Raw genomic sequence first — 19,188 nt, 5'->3', positions numbered from 1 at the left:
GGGGGGGGGGGGGGGGGAATTGGGTAATGGGGGAATGTTTTACATGAGTCTCTCTGACAAGTCAGTATTTCTCATGTGTTTGGATGCCAAAACAGGTGCTAGAAATAAGAAAATAAGAAATAAGGTGGTGCCAGTCCCTTCTTTCCTCTGTAGCTTTATTTATATGTGTAGAATTATTGAAAACATAATATTCATACCCTTGTCAGCACAGAATTAGAGAATAATTTAGGCAGGGACCTCTAGAGGTGATGTGGTCCAGCACCTGAGTGTGTGTGTGTATTTCAGGTTTAAACCTTTTGTAGGAGGATGGAAGATGGTTTTCCACTGTTCTAAACATTTCTAGTTCTCTTTATTTTTAGGACCAGCTCTGTGGCCGTGACCCCACCTTGACGGATGAGCTGATTAATATTCTGACAGAGCTGACCCAGCTCAGCAAGACGACCAACGCCAAGGTGGCCCTGCGAGCACGGCAGGTACGGACACGTCCCTGCCAGAGACAGACCCTGCCACTGCTGATGGGATCAATACCCTCGCTCTTTTGGAAAGTCTATCTCTCTCCATGTTTATTTTGATTACTATGCAAATGTGAAGAGTAGATTACCGTGAGCGATGCTTTAACAATGAAGCTAATTAACCAGTGATTAACCATAGTGACAGTCTAACAAAGATTGCAGTGGATTCCAAATCGCTGTGAAATTTAAAGTTAAGATTACATTCCTTTGTCTCTGCTCCTCCCAAAAGTTTTGTCTGGCTCAAATAGGAGTGAATTAAGAGTAGGCTATGGTTATTGTGATAGTGGAAGTCAAAATGCATAGTCTCTCTGTTTCCTTCTGACTTTATAGTCTGAACCTACAAGCACAGGCTGTGTGGAGCGAGCAGGCAGCTCTAGAGAGAGCAGCCAGGACACGCCATCCGGGTTCATCAGCTCCCTTACAGCTGCACATCCGTGTGTGCAGAGAACAGGGAGAGAAATCTACACAGGAACTGAATGTTCTTTGCAACAGCTAAGGAATTATTGCAAAGAATTGTGTTGGTCTTTTGCCGGGTTTCTTCTAGCTTTTGAGTCGCGTTTTATCAATTTCTTTTTAATCTGAAAATAATTGGAGAAACTCTACATATTGTCAATTCCAAGAGTCTCGTACAGATAATAATTTGAATGCCAGATCTCCACCTGGGTATTATTGTGAGCTTCCTCTTTAGTCTGTAGCCAGGCAGGAGCGAGAGGGCACAATCGTTTCATGGTAATGCTAACCCTGTAGTCTGATCACTCCTCTCACTCCACAGCCCCTATCTCCATTCTAAAAGTCTTCAGCAGGAAAGCTGACACTTTGGGGTTCTCTCCTTTTATTTCAGGGCTTGACTGTTGAAAATGAATGGGGCGTTTGAAGCTGCTCAGTGACCTTATGTTTCCTTAGGATTGTATTTGTGTCCTTGAACCGTTCAGTTATTGAACCTCTCAGCAGCGCGCTGGGGATGGGGCTGCAGTCCTCGCCTGTGTCTTTATGTTGCTCTTTCACTTCATTTTCCCCTGCAAGCTGCTTCCCCTTCCCATCTCCCTATCCTTCATGTTGGGCATTTAATACCTGGCACCAGCCATCTCTTGCTTCCTCTGCTGGGAAGCTGTGCGAGGCGGTCTCCGTCGCTGGCCTCCCCACAGCTGCTGCCTGCCAGCCCTGCTTTCCAATTAACAGCCGGTCAGGCAATCCCCAGGACTAGCAGCTCTGCGGTGCTAAATCACATGCACTGATGGAACTTGATTGAAGCTGTTCCTTTTCTCCGTGGGGAATTGCCAATAATACAAACCGAGCAGATACACAAATGAGGCTGGGGAGGGGAGAGAGTTTGCAGCATCACCCGGGTGCCACAGAATTCGCAGGAGAAAACCAGTCGCCTCTTCTGGGATGGAGCAGACTGTGGCTGCCTCGGAGGTAACAGCCTCCTGCTGACGGCCCAGCAGAGCTCCTTTCACTGACACTCCTTGTGTTTGCTCTTGACCAGGTTCTCATCGCTTCCCATTTGCCATCCTACGAGCTGCGTCACAACCAGGTGGAATCCATCTTCCTGTCTGCCATTGACATGTACGGCCACCAGTTCTGCATTGAGAACCTGCAGGTATCTACCAGACTTCTGTCCTTGGGTCTCTGCTTCCTTCTCACTGAGTTTATCGTAATATCTTTGTATTAAGTCTCACCTGGAGTCCCAAGGTCCTACACTGGTATCAGAATGACCTCATCGCAATCTGCACCTTCCTCAAGGAGGGCAGTGGAGAAGGAGGTGCTGACCTTTTTCTGGTCACCAGCATTAGGACATGAGGAAAAGGTTCTTCACTGAGAGGATGGTTGGTCACTGGAACAGGTTGCTTCAGGGAAATGGTCATGGCACCCAGTTTATGAGAGTTCAAGCAGCATCAGGGCACCACCCTTAGTCGTATGGTTTAGTTTTAGGCAGTCCTGCGATGAGCAGGGGGTTGGACTCGATGATCCTTGATTTCCTTCCAACTTGAGATATTCTATGATTCTATGATTTAATATAAAAAAGTCATAATCCTTGATGAGCAACAGGAAAAGGAAGGGAATCAGAACTAGTCAGGCTTGATTTGGGGGGGGTTGCATTTTTTGCCTGACCCTGTTTGCAAGACAGGTGGTTCTCTTTTAAAACTCTGCCTTATGTCATCTCTTCTAGAAACTCATTTTGTCGGAGACCTCTATCTTTGATGTGCTACCCAACTTTTTCTACCACAGCAATCAGGTGGTACGAATGGCAGCTTTGGAGGTAAGTTTAGTCCCATTGAAAAAAAAAAAAAAAAATTAATTTTTCTATGTTTTTTGTTTTGGCCTTTTTTTATTTGTTGATGGTTGCCAGACTGGCCTTCCTCAAAGAATTAACTTTAAATTCTGGTTGAATTAGAGTTTTGTCTAGATACTCATTTCGAGGTATCTATTTGGATTTTAATTATTATTTGGCTTCTTTCTCTCCTCTTGCTTGCTTAGCACAGTTAAGCTGATAGAGTTTTTCTCTCACCAGGTGTACGTTCGAAGGGCATATATTGCTTATGAGCTAAACAGTGTCCAGCACCGCCAGCTGAAGGATAACACCTGTGTGGTGGAGTTCCAGTTCATGCTCCCCACCTCCCACCCCAACAGGTCAGAGCACGGGTTCAGCTGCCTTTGGAATGACAGGTTTATGAGGGGCTACAGCCTGTCTTGGCAAAGAAGACTTGCCATAGAATAGGTGGAAAAAGGGAGAGTCCCCGTGCCTCAAATAAGCACAAATTATTTAAGATAAAACTCTACATTACCCAGTTCCTTCTCCTAAGTTATTTAAACCCTCAGGAGCTTTGGGTAATTGTTTCTGCAGTTTGAATTCATTTAAATATGATCCCGTTCTCATGTATTTTCTGATTTTTAAGTTCAGATTGAGTAGTAACTTCCCTCTGGAACTTGAATCCCGAGCCGTCCAAAAGATACAGTTCCAGAGAGAATAATCAATTACTTGGAATTTTACTAAGAGCAGTCAAACAGTCCCTGTCCCCTTCCTGCCGCGCTCCCCTGCCGCCCGTCGCAACACTTTGCCTTTGGCTCTACTTTCAAACCTGGCTTTACTGAATAAGGTGACCAAGATGCGTATATGAATGTATTTTATATAGAAATGCTGGAGTTGAAATACTTTGGCTTTGAGTCAGGATTTTTCAGAACGTTTTTCTGATGGCTGCAACCAAAAGCCCCAGCTCTTCGCTGCCCTGTCTGATAGACGAAGAGTCGCATCTCCTAGTGTGGGCTAAGATCATTTTTTTAAAAAAACCCAAAGAAAGTTGATTACTAGGCCTTCTTCAGCATCTGCCAGGTTAGTCAGTTCCCGTGTTTTGTTGATTTGCGACGGGAACTCTGGAGGGTATTTATTTTATTTTTGTCCCAGGCAGGGGAGAAGGTGCGGGAGCCAAAGGCGCAGTGAGTCCCTGTGGCCGCCGGGTGCCGCTGTTGGTCTGTGCCGGGTTGCCAGGATGGTACCAGCGCTATTTTTCTCCTTTGTTTCCAAACATCTTTTTTTCCTTATTTTATTTTTGGTGGGGCTGGGCAACGGGGCCCAGTCTCGCTTCATTGAGAATCCATCAGTACATTTTATGAAATGGTTTTCAGAATCTGGTTTGCTAGAAATGAATGACTGTCCTCAACAAGCAGCACAAAACACTCCTGATACAAATGGGACATGCATTTGGTCTCATCTGTTTCCTACATTTCTAGAATATTTGTAAATAATTGCATACTATTTTTAGTACCCCTTTATAATTCCCTCTTCCCCCCTCCCTTCTTTCTCCATTTCTTCTCTTTGCCGATTACTTGGTTACCTCTGTTGCTTGGGGGTTGGTTGGCCTGTCCATGTTGACCACTGCTCTATTACCGTGCGCAAGCTTAATTGGACAAGGTCAGCTGGCAGAGGAGAACTGTTACCTGCTTGGGGAACAGCTTCTTTGTCCTGAAATCTCCTCTCCCCTTTATGCTGAATTCGCTGGGGGCGACGCTCTGAAGCTCAGTTCTGCTCCTCAACCATCGGCGCTGCTGATGGTTGACTTGAAAACGCATTGCGGTCCTTGCGCAGAGGCCTGGGGACAAATTCACTGCTTGTATAAGCAGGTTCGGTTCCTTTGAGTTGCTCCCCCCCCTCTGTTAGCGATGAATTTGGCTCCTGTTGCTTGATGCAGCTTCTTGCGGTGTGTACCTCCCTGTGTGGCTGTGGTGGGGCTGGGGGCTGAAGCACAGCTGGTAGCGGGACACTGAGGGGCTTAAATCAGCACTGAGTGTGTGGATTTAAGGTGGCTGTAAAGGTAGACCTTATGGTGAGCCCAAGACACAGGAATCTCAAAACTCTGACATTGTCTTGCTTAGTCTTCTTTGTTGTTTTTGACCGTGTTCTACGTCCATTGTATGTTTTTCTGTACCTTCTGTAGCATGAACTTTTGGGCTGAAAAGCTAAAAATGCATTCTAAAGGCAAACCCCCAAGCGAAGTGTCCCTTGAGGCTCTGCAGGATTGGGTCCTGGTGAACCAGGAGTGGATGCTAGAGACCCCTTGAGAGAGCATTCTCTTTTGGAGCTGGTGTTAGTTGTGTGATGCCACACATTTGATCAGATATTTTTAAGCCCTGGCCCCTTTTTTGTTTGATTTCTGTGAACATTTAAGGGCCTGAATTTTGCTGGAGCAAATACTCATGTAGAGAAAATTGCAAACTGATAATGGTTGCTATATTTAAATTCTTTGTTTCTGGTGTTTAACCCCGCTAGGCCTTTACTTAATTGTAACAGAAACAATCACAGTCACTACTTCTGATCTGACTAATCACAGCCAGGCACTCAGACTTTGTATTTTTGGCCACTGAATGATTGCCATCAGCTGCCCACAGGAAAGCTTTCCATGGAAGCAGAGAGGAAAGAAAAACTGTTAAATCTGCTAACAAAGTCATAGAAATGCAACCTGTTCCTGGTGGGTTTTGTGGGCAGACACTGGTTTGGAAATGATTTGTTTAAATTAATAGAAAACATCCTGTTGGAAGGATCCCTGCTGATCCCGATTGCAAGGGTAAGACACGGGGAGAAAAAACTGCTTATAATTGAAACCATAGAGGGCTTTGTAGATGAAACCCAGCGTTCCTCATTGCCCTGCGCAAGGCAAATGAAGAGGACAGTGGTACCATCTGGTGCCTTTTGCAGTAAATGGAGTTTGTGAGCCCTCTCTGAGTAGAGGGTGTTGGTGTAATTCCAGTCTGGAGGCAGTGGTGGAAGGGGATCTCTGGGATGCTGATGGCTCTGTGCTGCAGCAGGGGACCGCAAACACACGCGTCTGTGCAGAGCCCCTCGCCTCCGGATAACCTGCCTCCCTCACTCCTCCAGAGTTCCTGGGGAGAAAAGATGCCAGAAAGAAATGAGCCCTGTTCTGAGCTGTTCTTTGCTTCCCTCTTGTTCAGGCTGCCCTGCTGAGATGGGAAGCTGGTGGAATATTGACTGGTGTTTAGAGAGTTCAGCTTCCTTTGTGAGAATGGCAAGGCAGGTGACAGACACTGAAAGGCCTTTCTTAGGTGTTCAGCACATGAAACAGTGCTTGCCTAATCTTAGCTTAAAATCTTCTGTTCAAAGAAACATTGTGTGTCTAGGATAGGGAGAGGGAATTATAGTGCTTTTTCAACAGGAGGTTTTTTTTTCTTTTTTTTTCTAATAATCCCCCTCTCCTCTCCTGCTTTCGAACAGCCTTTCTTATGTCTGAAGCTGTAAGGTTTAAATTAAACGGGGACATTGTCTGCTGTCGGCAGCTTTTGGAGCCTGCTGCAGAGTCGTGCTGCTGCTCCGCTCCTCCCAAAGCAGCCCCTTTTCTCCGGCTCGCTGCATCCCCCAGCCAGGCTCTTCAGCTGCTCTCTTGGTCTTTCCTTCCCCGGTAGGAGATGTGCTGGAGGATCAGAAGGGGAAAACTCAGAGGTAAATGTGTTCCCACAAAGCAGATCCCTCTTTATTCGGACATAAATGTGTTCCCTCTGTCAGATGCTAAGACAATTGCTGACAAGGGTGACTTAGAGATGCTGGATATATCATTATTTTTGGGGTATGCCAATGATACCACAGGCCTTCTGAGTATGTTGAGCCCCAAAGGAAATTGAAGTAGCCCATTTTGCTCACTCTGATGCCTGCCTTGGCCATGCCTTCCTGATCCATCTGCGCACTGAGCCCGTGCCTGCCTTCTGTCCCACGTGCCACCCCTGGCCTTGAGGTGTCCTGGGGAGTCTTAAGTCAGGATGTGCCGTTGGAAGGTGGAAGTGAAGGAAGGGTTTAGCACTGCAGATTAAGGCTTTAGGTGTTGATAATTGGCTTAGTTAGCCTTAAAGCAAGTTTTACTTTCAAAACTCAATAAAGAAGATATCTGATACCAGCCAACCCTAGTTGTATTTGGAGCTGGAATACCCACAACTCAGCAAACACGGACGTAGAGGTAAATGCCTGCATTAGACTTGTCCAGGTTGAATTCATTCTTGGGACTGCATCCTGCTGCCCATGATGCTTCCAAGAGTGGAATTCAAGTCTAGTCATTAGATGCTTTGTATTTCACAGGGTATAGTATAAACGTCTGAACTATTTTGTGCTTGGTTTTGCCCAGTATCTCCTCTTTCTGTGCTTGTGGATGTTTGTTGACGCCCTACTTGGACTTTGATGTTGCTGAATTCCAGGCTTAAGAGTGGTGCATGATCCCTCCTTTGCTGTCTCTTGATGTTTTATCATCTATGGAGTATTTTGGTTCTTCTTTTTTATCAGCCTCTTCCTTAGCTTACAGGTAGAAACCATTTTGAAGGCTGAAAGCCAAATTAAATAGTGCTGTTTCCAAACAGTGCTTTTTGCAGAGGAGTAAGAAACCAAAATTTGCTTACACTTAGGGCAGTATTTATAGGTTTCCTTCGATATACTCAGAAGATTTGAATTTCTGACAAAATGGAAGCGTTTTCTATGGACTAAAGCAGCTGCTAAAACAGGTTCTTGCATCAGTCTTTGGATTGCTGCTTTTTGTGCTGCTTTGGACTCGCCGTACGAGCCTGGAGCCCCGAGTGTAGAGCTCGTAGTGTATCATTAGGTAGCCCGAGGTCCCCTCCTTGTTGCAGGAGACCGGCTGATAGCGGGAGGGAGGAGGGGAAAATGATTCCAGGACACCTGTAAATCCCTGCAGTTCCGTGCCGAGGGTTTGATGTTAATTAGACAGCAGGCAGCGGTAATGTGTTGCAGTTCCCTTGGCTTGCCTGTTTCAGAAAGGGCAAAATCTTCCAACAGAGCAAAGAAGGGGCTGTTGAAGGGGCAGCAAACTGAATGGAACGACGATAATTTTATGCAAATTGGACTTCACTAGCAGATTCAGCTTGGCTGAATCACAGAGGGAGCAGAAGAATAAGGAAAGAAAGAGGGAGAGGAAAAAACCCAATCAAAATGTATGGTTTGAGGCATGTTTCACAGCCTTCTGTTTAGATTCTTCTACAGAAATGAAGAAACATAAGAGGAATGCCACTGGTCACAGCCAGTGGAATTGCTCTTTCTCCTGTGGTACTGCTGTTAATAACTACAAGTGGGTTATTCAGCCGACCTCTGCTGATTCCGCTTTGCTGCCTGATTTCAAAAGCTTTGCCCTGCGCTGGCACTCAATCACAGCTTGATAGAACCAGTGGCGCTTTGCATGCACCGCCAGCATTTTCATAGGGGAACGCTCTTGTTTCAGAAATGAACGGGAGGGGCGCGGGGAAACAAATCCAGATTTAACCAGGAGGTGCAAGGGGGGGAGCTAAGGGGACTCTTTTTGTTTGCTTGAGCAGAAGGAGTAATTGTAGCAGTAGAGCATCCGTCGGGTATGGAGCAGATTCCTGGTGAGCTCGGCTTCCCCGGTCAAGAAGGGTCTTTTTAAAAGTTCAGAGGAGACGGGGAGAGGGGCTGGGGCTGGGGAGGTGAGAAGGTTTCTGATCCTTTGATCATCTCCGTGGAGCTGGCTGTGGAGAACGCTGCTGTGGTCCTGCTCGTTGGGTGGACGTTGCCGCAAGGCCGAGCCGGCTGCTTCGCCCTGGTGTTTTATTTGTCAGAGCAGCAGAGAATACCCTTCCAAAGGCCAAATTGTGCTACAAATACCCAATCTTTACCTCTTAGTGCATTTCAGTGACAAGTGAGAATCCAGGTCCCGTTAGGAAGAAGCCCTCTGCAGCTCTGGTGACCTGTAGCTGCACAGGCAGCCCCATGGTGTGCAGCTGAAGACCATTCCTCCCTTCCTTCCTGAGATCTCCAGCCGCTGGGTCTTCTCTTTTCCTCATTGTGATTCTCCCCGTAATCTCTTCAGCTCCGTGCTGAGCGGCTGGAGAACAGTTCCTGGAGCAAGGCAACAGGGTGCCCTTTTTGAGACAGAAAGGAACATTTATTATGCTGGTTTGTTTTTTTTTTTTCTGTCTGTTTTCTGAAAGTGTTCCAATGACCGCGGCACAAGTGTACCAGGTGTAGGAACTGCCAGTCCTCTCCAGACTGTTTTTTCCAACTGAAGTAGATCACATGCAGCTTTGCCACCACCTGCCTCGTGGCCCTTTCAGTCCTAACCACAGGCTCTGCAGCACAGCGTCTCTCCCCACCACCTCTGGATGAAATACTTGTGTTATTTAGCATTGAACAGACACATCTTTAGGCCATTTTTGTGCTTTCTCCTGTGTGGCTTAAGGAGATCATGGGAACTTTTTGTGCCTCTCCCAGTAACGCACCAAACACAGAACCTTGTAGTGAATGTGACTCTGCTGTGACAAAACCAGTTTGAGAACAGGGCCAGGTGCAGTCAGTGGTGTGACCATGGAATTGCACTGGTCATTAAGTACCAAGACTTCATGCCCAGCAACCTGGGGTCAAGGATGGTCAACGATGTTAAGAACATCTGTGGTTTGATCTCCTACAGGTTTCTGCAGGGAGGGGGAGGGTGAATGTCCCATTACATGCTCCCTGAAGCTTTGCTTTCAGTCTTTTTACGTTTGCTGATCTCTTTGCACAAGGCTCCTGTGCGCATGTGGGTTTTTTTCAGTTTAATCTTTACTATTTTGAATGTCAGATCCCAGCAGTTTCTGCACCTTGCTTGGCATAACTTGCCACCTTATGCTTTCATGAGCGTAGCTGGCATGGGCTAGGCTGTGCTGGTATGAAAAATGTGCCCCTTGCCTCCTTTCTGCCCCGTGTTCATCGCTCAGCCCTGGTCTGCATGCACAAATGTGAAGAGTTGGACCCATGTTGTAAAAGGAACTGTGAAATTTTCCTAAAATTAGCCTTAAGTTCTGCTTGTTCTTTTTGGTGTTCCAGGCCTCGATGGCTGAAAATGCCAAGTATTAAATGGTGTTTCTGTGTGTGTTTGCTTTATTACTGCCTCGGTGTGGGAGCCACTGCGGGGGCCGCTGCTTGGCGTAGAGCTTTGGCGACGAGGATTCAGCTTGTTTTCCCAAACCCTGTTGCAATATTCCCGGGTGATATGGTCACTTTTTACATCTGTGCTGTTTGCCCTTCTCTCAGGGGGTGCAAATTTCCCTCCTCTGGGCTGGCTGGTGCAGCTCCCCTGGTGTGTGCAGAGGGCTCCAAGTGGGTGCAGTAAAAGATGCCTTTCCCTGGGGTCTGGTATTTGCATGTTCTGTGCATGGTCTGTGCTGGCTCCCGTGGCAGCCGTGGCAAGCGAAGTCAGGTGGTGGGTGCCTCCTCAGGCTCAACGAAATCAAATTCTTCCTGATACCTGATGGTTGACAAATTTGGGGGTTAGTCAATTGTAAACTTGTTGCTGGTCTGTGTTATCAGCTTGATGATAGTTCTTTATGATGGCTTTCACTAACCAATCTGTAACTAACTGTGGTTGTTTGATTACAGAGGGAACATCCCCACGCTAAACAGGTATGGTACTTGTCATCTTTTAAAATTTAAAAAAGAAAGATTAGAAAGAAGTAGCCTAATACTTAATGTTTTAACATGTTTTGTTCTAGTGCCCTTATCTTTATTCGGGAAGCTCTCAAACTTAACTTTTCTTTTTCCTTCCCTTTTCCTCTCCCTTTGTCTAAAACATGTTTTCAGCTTTTCTTTACCCTTTAAAAAAGCTTTGCATGCAGCAATATTTAAAATTCAATTTGCCAGGTGACTCAGCTCATCTGCAGTATGGTACACAGCAAACTTCTAGCAAAACACTGGGTTTAGGGTCTTTTTTTTTTTTTTTGGAACTGGATTTCCAGGTGTTGACCCTCTGGGCAGGGTGTCACAGTGACACGGGCAGTTACTCCTCACTGATAGATACCTGTTGCTGCTCTGGTTTCTTGCAATTAGCTTAGAATTTGTTGAGGCTGTCTCACTTCCCTCACGCCATAGATGAATCTACATCTCAAACAGCTGACAGCATGTTTTGTTGTGTTTTGGATGCTAATTTTTCCTCCCGTGTCTCAGTTGAAAAGTATTTCTTGTTTTAAATAATACATGAAAAATGTCTGCTGTCTTTTTGTTTAGTTATTGTTCTGTTGTAAGAAATGTACACCAAGGCATGTCCTGAAATTTTTTTCTTTCAAAACGTGAATACCTATTATTTATTACTGCTTACAAGCCTATTTAGGGGAAAAACAGTAAAAATGGGCTTGAAAGTCTCATGGCTCTTAATCAGAGATGAATTACGGAAACACAGAGTGACTTTAAACATGGAGAGCTATTAATCAAACCGATGCTACTTTAGACTTGTTAACAGTACACTTACAACCATATCACAGTGGTTTTCTGTATGTGGAAGGAAAGAAATCTTAGTGAAGCTGGTAAGTGGCAGCGTCAGTGATCCACAGCGGGGTCCTGACAGTGTGTGACCAGCAGTGGGGCCGTAGCCAGTGTGGCCAGTCCCTGGGTTGCCCACTGTGCCACTGGTGTCTGATCCAGTGTGGTGCCTGAGCATCTTTCTGACTTTCCAACTGCAAGTCAACATGTGCTGTGCCCCATGGGCTGGGCAGGACAGAGAGGGAACTTTGGAAATGTCTTGCTAAGCCCCAGCTCGGCATTCCTGGCTCTGCAGAGCAAGCTCCAAGGTCTCACCGTGTCGCAGGGAGCTTTTGAAGTGGGTCCCTCAGTCGATGAAGATGACTCTGTAGCACAGTTCAGAAATTAGAAGTAGTTATCACAGAGAAGCCAAATCCCAATTCTAGTAGCCAGGGAAAGGATGTCTAGTTAGTTGTATGCTTTTTATTCACTGTGCAAGAAACTTCCTCTGCTAGGCTTGACCCTAACGCTGTGGGTCTTTAAAAAAAACTTAAAAATAATAATAGCCTAAACCCCAAAATAACACAAACTGCCATAGCAGTTGAACTGCATGAGAACCCAGTGATACTTTAATATACTCAGGATCTTGCCCTCTGCCAGGAAGGAACGCTGGCCCTTAGCAAATGGTGCTCCTGCTTTAAACAGAAGTCTTTTACCCAGTGCCTTCCTCTTGTGACTGTCCCAGTCCTCTTAAATATGGAACTGCTCCTGTATGACCAGTGTGTCCCAGTGCGTGAGCAGCAGGACAGCAATAGGTGTCCTGGAGCTCTGCCTTCCTTGTGGCCAACTGCTTGTGTTTAGCAGCTGCCACCTTTTAGGAATCAAAACTGAGCAAAATAAATGAGTAGAGGGAGTTGCAATGCTTTTCAAAGTATGGATTAAATTAGATGGAGGAGCACATTAATTTGGCCAGCAGTTAAAGTGGAAGGTGCTGTTACAGGACATTTTTTAGGGTAGCAATACTAGGGTAAGACTCTAGAAAACCCTGTTTCCAGTGTAGGATTTTAGAGAGGTCACTGTACCACACTGCATTTGAGGAGCGTAATTTATAGTATGACCAGAAAAATTGTGGAAGCAATAAGATGATACAGCTTGGTGCACTTCAGCTTAATTTGTAAAAAATTATTAAATCTTTAAAGTGTCAAAGCTTAGAATTATTGTTGTTTATCTCAGTATTCCACCTGTACAGCAAAATATACATACAGGAGGAAAAATACGTTCAGCTTTTCATAGTCGTAATTCACTTGTCATTGCAAGAAATTCCTTAAGAAATACTTGTTTTAAAGGGTTAGAACATTATTTATTAACTCTTTTAACTGTTCCTGTACATTGGGACATCCAGGTAAGGGCATTAATGGCACCAGAGACTGGAGAGAACAGCACAGCAGGTCTGGTATGCTGGAGAATCCAATAAATCATGCAATAATTCTGTTGGATAAACAGCCACGCTTCAAGTGGTCAAAGCATACGCACATGCACGCATCTTTTTTCCAGTGATGTTCTCCTCTCCCTTGTCCCCACTAACTGTGATCTTATTGAATTGCCATTTAGAATGTCCTTCTCTTCCAACCTCAACCACTACGGGATGGTCCATGTAGCAAGTGTGAGTGATGTGCTGCTGGACAATTCCTTCACCCCGCCGTGCCAGCGGATGGGAGGGATGGTCTCCTTCCGCACCTTCGAAGATTTTGTCAGGTATGTGGGGAAGGCTAATGCTTGTTTGTGTTGCCAACTCCCTAACTGGGCCCAAATGGAACTGGAAAAAATTTTTGCCCTGTCTGGAGTTAGGTTTAAACTGGTCCTGAGCTTGTTCGCTGAGTATCTGGAGTTTCAGGTGGAAGTTTTGTTTGGATCCCCTTGTCTGTCTCCTTGAGATAAGTGAGAGTTTCAGCCTGCTGTCAGAGCAGTTTGCAGCCAGAAGGAGCAGCATCTGGAATTTCTGCTGATTGGAAACCATTTGCAAATGTGCTGATTTCTTCTAACACTCTTGTTTCACGCATATAGACGGGGAAGATGTGTTCTTTATGCTTTCAACCTTCTAGCGGTGGCCAGAAAAACCCCAGCAGAGCCCATAGCAGTCGTGAGGGTCTGTGTAAGATCTCTGACAAATATTAGAAGATCCAGGCTTTGCTTTGATTTGAGGGGTGGAGGAGGGATTGCCTCCTCATCTTTGGAGTATCAGAAGTGCCAAGGGAAGGAGTCCTTTCTTCTCCCCTCCTTAGCAGCGTGATTTGTGGCTTTCCATGCTCTGTGCTTTCAGTGGGCCAGCAGCAGCGTCCTGATGACTAATCCTTCTCTGGTGCCTTTCAGAATCTTTGATGAAGTGATGGGTTGCTTCTGCGACTCTCCTCCCCAGAGCCCAACCTTCCCTGAAGCTGGCCACGCTTCCCTCTATGATGAAGACAAGGTACAGTAGTTTTTTTCTCTTGAGATTGCTCTTGGGTTGGAAAGAGGAGGCATGCAGAATGCTGCAGTGACTGTAGGCTAGATACTTTTCACTAGTTTGAGTGCTGGAAACAGGAGTCAAGAGCTTTATGTGTTTATGTGTGTGATTTGTTTGCTTGTTCCCCAGCAGGTGATTCGAAGCAGGTGGCCATTTTCTGCCTCTGTTCTAAAACTACAGCTACGTCTCTTACTCTCCATGTAAATTTAGTTTGTAGCTTTTAACACCAGCAGAATTACTGGATCCACAGCAGTGTAACTGAGAGTTTAGACCCACAATTAAGTTTCCAGACCTTCTCTGTGCATCAGGTTGTTCAACTGCAACTGCCCTTACCTCAAGTCTGATTTGCTCTGTGCATCAGGTTGTTCAACTGCAACTGCCTTTACCTCAAGTCTGATTTGCCTTATTTTCTTTCTTACACCCTTCCTAGTAACGTTACATTCTGATTCTTCCCTCTGCTCTAGCCCTTAGAATTGTATTTAGGGGCAAAAAATGAGAGGAACCCCTCAATTTTTGCACTAACGTGGAGAAGAGGTGCAGAGGAAGGAGATGGTTTATAATCCTTGGTGACACAGGACCAGTTTCCCTTAGAGACACCAGCAGCTGCTCCTCTGCTCTGTCCTGCCCCTGACAGGGGAATCCCTGTTGGAATAATCCTTGTCCAGAATAGGGCTTGGTTTTAAACTGATCCGTTGATCTCCATGTGTGTAAGTGCTGCAGCCTTGTTCCAGGATGCTACCGTCAGCCTTATGTCCTCAGATCTCTCTCTTCACCTCATCTCACCTCCCCAAGGATAATTTCCTCTTCGTACCCAGTTTTCACACTTAACTGCAGGATCTTCAATGCTAAATTTGTCATTTCTCAGAACTCTAATGTAATTGATGCTTCCACATTATTTCATTTTGTTGTAGATAGGAAAACACACATTGTTTTGCTCCTACACTTTGAATTTGCTTAATTTCATTACCTTTCTTGATGCCAAAGTCCTCTGATGTCCTGCCTGTACTGCACCATGTACAGAGAGGACCTGACCCCGTGTTCTTCCTGCATCCAAATGAAGCACACTTCAGTTTGCCAACCCACATGTCACCAACAAAACTGGATTCTCCAAACGAAGCTCCTTTTTGCTCTTTGTGGACATTAACTCTTCCTTCTGTGAAACTGCAAGTTTCTGAGCGTGCTTGGTCAAGGATTTCCCTCATGGTTTTCCTTGGTTTACAGCTTGCTCTGCTGAGGTCATCTGTATTTAGAGTTGTGTTTAGGGAGCCTCTTTTGGGAACGTACAGGTGCTAAGTTGTTAACTCTTTATTTATGGGGAATATTTTCTTTAAATTACAGACTGCCCGCGAGGAGCCCATTCACATCCTTAATGTTGCTATTAAAACAGACAGCGACGTGGACGATGACGGGCTGGCAGCCATGTTCAGAGAGTTCACACAAAGCAAGGTAAGGTGCTTGATTCTCTCTCTCTGGAGCTGTGTGATCTCTGAAGCCTCCACGTTATTGTTTCTCTTTGCAGTGCATTCTAGTCCATCAGGTCAGGGGCTTCTTCCCTTAGATAGGGTAAAAGACCTTTAAGGTTTGAAGTGCCTATCTCCAGCTGCTTTGAAAGAGTGTGCTGTCTCTCCCTGGTGGTAATGCAAAAGGAGTCAGTACATGGTTGTTATCCCAGCTGTTGTATGAATAACAGAGGCATGGCAAGGGACATTAAAATGGCCTGAATCTTCTGTATCATGGTAGTTTTAATGCAATTAAAATTTGTTCTTGTTGTTGGCACGATGTGCCAGATCACCTAGAGTGATACTGCACCAGGTGGAGTTGATTGATGCTGCACCAGGTGGAGTTGATTGATGCTGCACCAGGTGGAGTTGATTTGGTGTGTTCTGTTGCTCCTGCATAAGTCTGGGATATGCTGTAGAGTACCAAACATGAGTCCTGTGGTCACTGGTGAGAAAACACGGGTTGGGGACAGCCTCCTCATGTCCCCTCTGCGGTCTCGTGCTTGCTTTTCTGGTTGGTGTGAAGCCTGGGGATGTGAGCCACCCGTCAGGGACTCACTGCATCCGTGGTACCTGCAGTGGCTGTGGGAGACCGAGCCAGTGGTTTCCAGCTTCTCCTCCCAGTGTGGGAGGTGATGATACATTCTGCAGAAATGAGGGGGTTCCAAAGTGGGGCTGGTATCCACGCAGCTTCAGCAGCTTCCTGTCTCTTTAAGCAAAGAAAATAATCAAATATAAAAATTAAAACTAGTTCTGCTTTTCATCTTCTTGATCATGCTCCAGGCGTTTTATGGGAGGGGATAAAAGGAAAGAAATAATAAAAAAAAAAATTCCAAAACGCATTAAACTATCAAATAGGTTGATCCAAATTGTCCAAATAATCTTCTAGTCCCAGCATGTTGTGTGTGTTTTTTTTAATAGAAATTAGGATCATATACTTGTAAATGACTTGTGGAGGAGATTGAGGCAGTCAGTGTAAATGGAGTTTCTCCAGGTGCTGATGGCTAATCACTCTGTAATAGCTCTGGACTTGCTGTGAGACCCACATTATTACGATGTAATCAGAATCCTGTTGCTATGCTGTTATTGTCTGCCACTTGTGGAATTTTAAAAGCAATAACAATTTTTGCTTTTTAAATCATGGCATTATTAAAGTTATTTTCTTCCTCTTGCCATGAATATAGTCACTGATGCTCATTTTCAAAGGGCTTAACCTTAGTAAAACATTTCAGTCTGTGCTGAAAGGGGTGGTTTTGTTTCTGGTCTAGCCGAGTTCTTGCCATTTCTTTTTTTGTTCTTTTTTTTTTCCCCCTTTGCTTTTAAATTGGAAAAAGGAGGAGAAGGGAAAAAGTTTTTAGAAAGAGGAGCAGAATTATGAGATCTTAAGGCTTCAAAAGATCAGGGGTGTGGCAAATACTGATTGTGATTGTGGCTCAGTGGGATTTGATAAAGAAGCAAACAGAATGGGTATTCTCTCGTCTATTTGAAAAAACTAAATAACACTTATTATTTATCACTTTCATGATATTGACACAGCTGTCCTTTAGTTTGGGTTGGTGTCTGCTTATTATGCCAAAATCAAGTATGTGCCACAAGCTGCTTTAGGTCAGTTCCTTTAAAACTCATTTTCCATCGTTTTCCATGGCCTTACCGTGCTCCCCTTGCAAAAAAGACCAAGTGCCTTTGGCAAATGAAGAACATCACCTGCAAGACTTGTTGGTGGCTCTGCTGCGCTGCCTGTTAACGAGGCTCAGCTGAAATGCCATGTTCTTGTGATTTGACTACTTACCTCGTCAGATTAAATGCATTTGCCTGTGTGTGCCCCAGGACAATCATCACCTGAGAAGCCTTAGCTATGAGTAGGCTGAGGTGGACTAGGAACTCACAGCATGGAGGTAGAAGGATCTGCAGAGCTCTTTCAGTTCGTGGAGGACTTTGGCATGGTTTTGTTGTGTTCTTTTTCTGATAATCCAGTCACCAGATTCCATCCTTGCCTTTTTACAGAAATCAGTCCTGATTGAACACGGGATTCGGAGGCTGACTTTCCTTGTAGCGCAAAAGGTATTTTGATAGCTCTCGTGCTGCTCAGAGCTCTTTGGTTTGTAGCTTGTAATAGCATTGACATTTGATGTTGTTGTTTTTCTTTCCCAAACTAAATGCTGTATTAACTATATTTAGTTCTCTCTTCACTGTTTTTGTTTTCTAAAATTTGAGATGGTTTTGATGAATTTGCTTAAGAAAATGAATTTACAATTGTAAACAATCTTGGCACCTCTTGTATTCTTGAATTAATTGAATTTTGATTTTCATCCTAATTGCTAGCTGTCTTCTGCTTTTTTTTTTTCTTCCTGTGTTTCTATGGTTCGTTTGTAAGGACTTCAGGAAACAGGTCAACTATGAGGTGGATCAGAGATTTCATGTAAGTAAAAAGGGCCTAGAACACGGTGGTATTTTTGATCTGAGGCCAGGAGACACATAAATGACTCTGGGCTTCTCCTTTGGTTCTTAGTCAGGCATTTAATGCCAATGTTTGTCTCGGAGTTAATTGAAGTATTTAAACAAAACATCTAAAGTGAAATACAGGAGTGGGCCTGTTGCATTCAGTGGGGCCATTTGTGTGCTAAAGTCTCTCTTGTCACCTGGCTGAACTCATGACTGCCACCTTAATAACGGTCTTGTTCCTTTCAGTCTTGGTTTGTATTTTAAAATGGAATTATACAATTAAATTTTTGTATTTCTTGCATAGTGTGATGATTTGTTTAGGCTTCTCACTGATTTTTAAATAACATAGAGGAGCAGTTGAAGTGACTTGCTAAATTTCTTGTAATGGCTTAGCGAGTTGGAAAATGTTTGATGCTCTTACTGCTAAGAATTACCTCTTCCCCAGGGCTTGGGCATCAGTGAGGGTTAGTTTAGCTCTGCTTTCCAGGTGGCAATGTAAGGCATAAACCAGGTTTTTATCCCTTGTGTGTCTGCTTTACAACTCTAGTAGTTATGAGGAGTCATGAAAATGCAGGAAATTCATCCTGTGCTCAACACATCTGGTTTAGCAAGCATTACAAAAGGAAAACTAGTTTAAAAATCAGCAAAAATAGTATTTGAACTGATGTGGGTATCACCACATGGAAATCACTGCCCATGGTGCAGGTACAGATTTGGCTTGTGTAGGAAACTGAATTCCTTGGAGAGGTGTTGGGACTTCAAGCAAGGAAGACCAGGCTTTAGATTTTAAAAATTGAAGTTTTAGAGAACTGAATTGGTATCTGGGGAATGAAAAATAGTCTATGAAGAAGCTCTGTAGCACGTGTCAGTGGTCAGAAAGGAGGCAAAGAACAAAAGGAGTCATTGCAAAAAGTTCTCCCTGAGCTGCCGTTGAGAGCGATGAGCTGTTGGGATTCTCCTGAGCCAGAGGAGACAGCGTGGCCCGTCATCTGCTTGCGACGTTTGTAGAGCACCCCTGGGATCTCCTGAGAGTGTCAGGCTGTATTACTATCTCCTATTCTATTCCCTTTATTACTGGACCAACTATTAACTTAGCCAGGGCCTGGGCTTGGGTTTGTTTTTGTTTTAATTACAGTCTATATAATTAGTTCCCAGCATGTTGAGGTAATAGAGAGTTGCTCCAGCAAGCTTCCAATTTCCTCATCTCATTAGGTTTTTAACGTGATTATTAGTATAATAATCAACTATGATGATTTCTGTTGCAGCTTTTCACATTCTGCGGTTTGCAGGGTGTCTTGATTGGCTAATTTAGGCAAATTATTTTGATTGTCTTGATGATGGTTGGTTGATTAGAACACAGCAGGGGTATAATTCTTCTGCCTAGGAAATGGAGCACTCTTTTGGATTTTGGTACCAGAGCACTGAGAATTTTTGTGTGTGTGCACATCTAATTATTATATTTGACCACAACACTACTCAAATGCCTTGAAAGCAATTACATTA

At 44.6% G+C, this 19,188-nt stretch overlaps 1 protein-coding gene across 5 annotated transcripts in view; it reads left to right on the top strand.

Annotated features, from left to right (window-relative positions):
* ACACA (acetyl-CoA carboxylase alpha) overlaps positions 1–19,188 on the top strand; it is a 138,337-nt gene that overhangs the window by 51,977 nt on the left and 67,172 nt on the right. For 3 of the 5 annotated variants that reach the window (XM_014959434.1, XM_014959519.1, XM_014959208.1), the window contains 10 exons: positions 360–473; positions 1,999–2,112; positions 2,683–2,772; positions 3,025–3,143; positions 10,387–10,410; positions 12,853–12,996; positions 13,612–13,708; positions 15,083–15,190; positions 17,248–17,304; positions 17,618–17,662. In XM_014959434.1, the coding sequence (XP_014814920.1) occupies positions 360–473; positions 1,999–2,112; positions 2,683–2,772; positions 3,025–3,143; positions 10,387–10,410; positions 12,853–12,996; positions 13,612–13,708; positions 15,083–15,190; positions 17,248–17,304; positions 17,618–17,662 (912 nt within the window). The remainder of the gene's footprint in view (positions 1–359; positions 474–1,998; positions 2,113–2,682; positions 2,773–3,024; positions 3,144–10,386; positions 10,411–12,852; positions 12,997–13,611; positions 13,709–15,082; positions 15,191–17,247; positions 17,305–17,617; positions 17,663–19,188) is intronic. The other 2 variants (XM_014959280.1, XM_014959356.1) reach the window with 2 other exon arrangements.

The sequence above is a fragment of the Calidris pugnax genome, unplaced genomic scaffold (genome assembly GCF_001431845.1).
Source record: "Calidris pugnax isolate Ruff unplaced genomic scaffold, ASM143184v1 scaffold45, whole genome shotgun sequence".
Taxonomy (NCBI): domain Eukaryota; kingdom Metazoa; phylum Chordata; class Aves; order Charadriiformes; family Scolopacidae; genus Calidris; species Calidris pugnax.
This window is presented reverse-complemented; position numbering and strand designations above follow the sequence as displayed.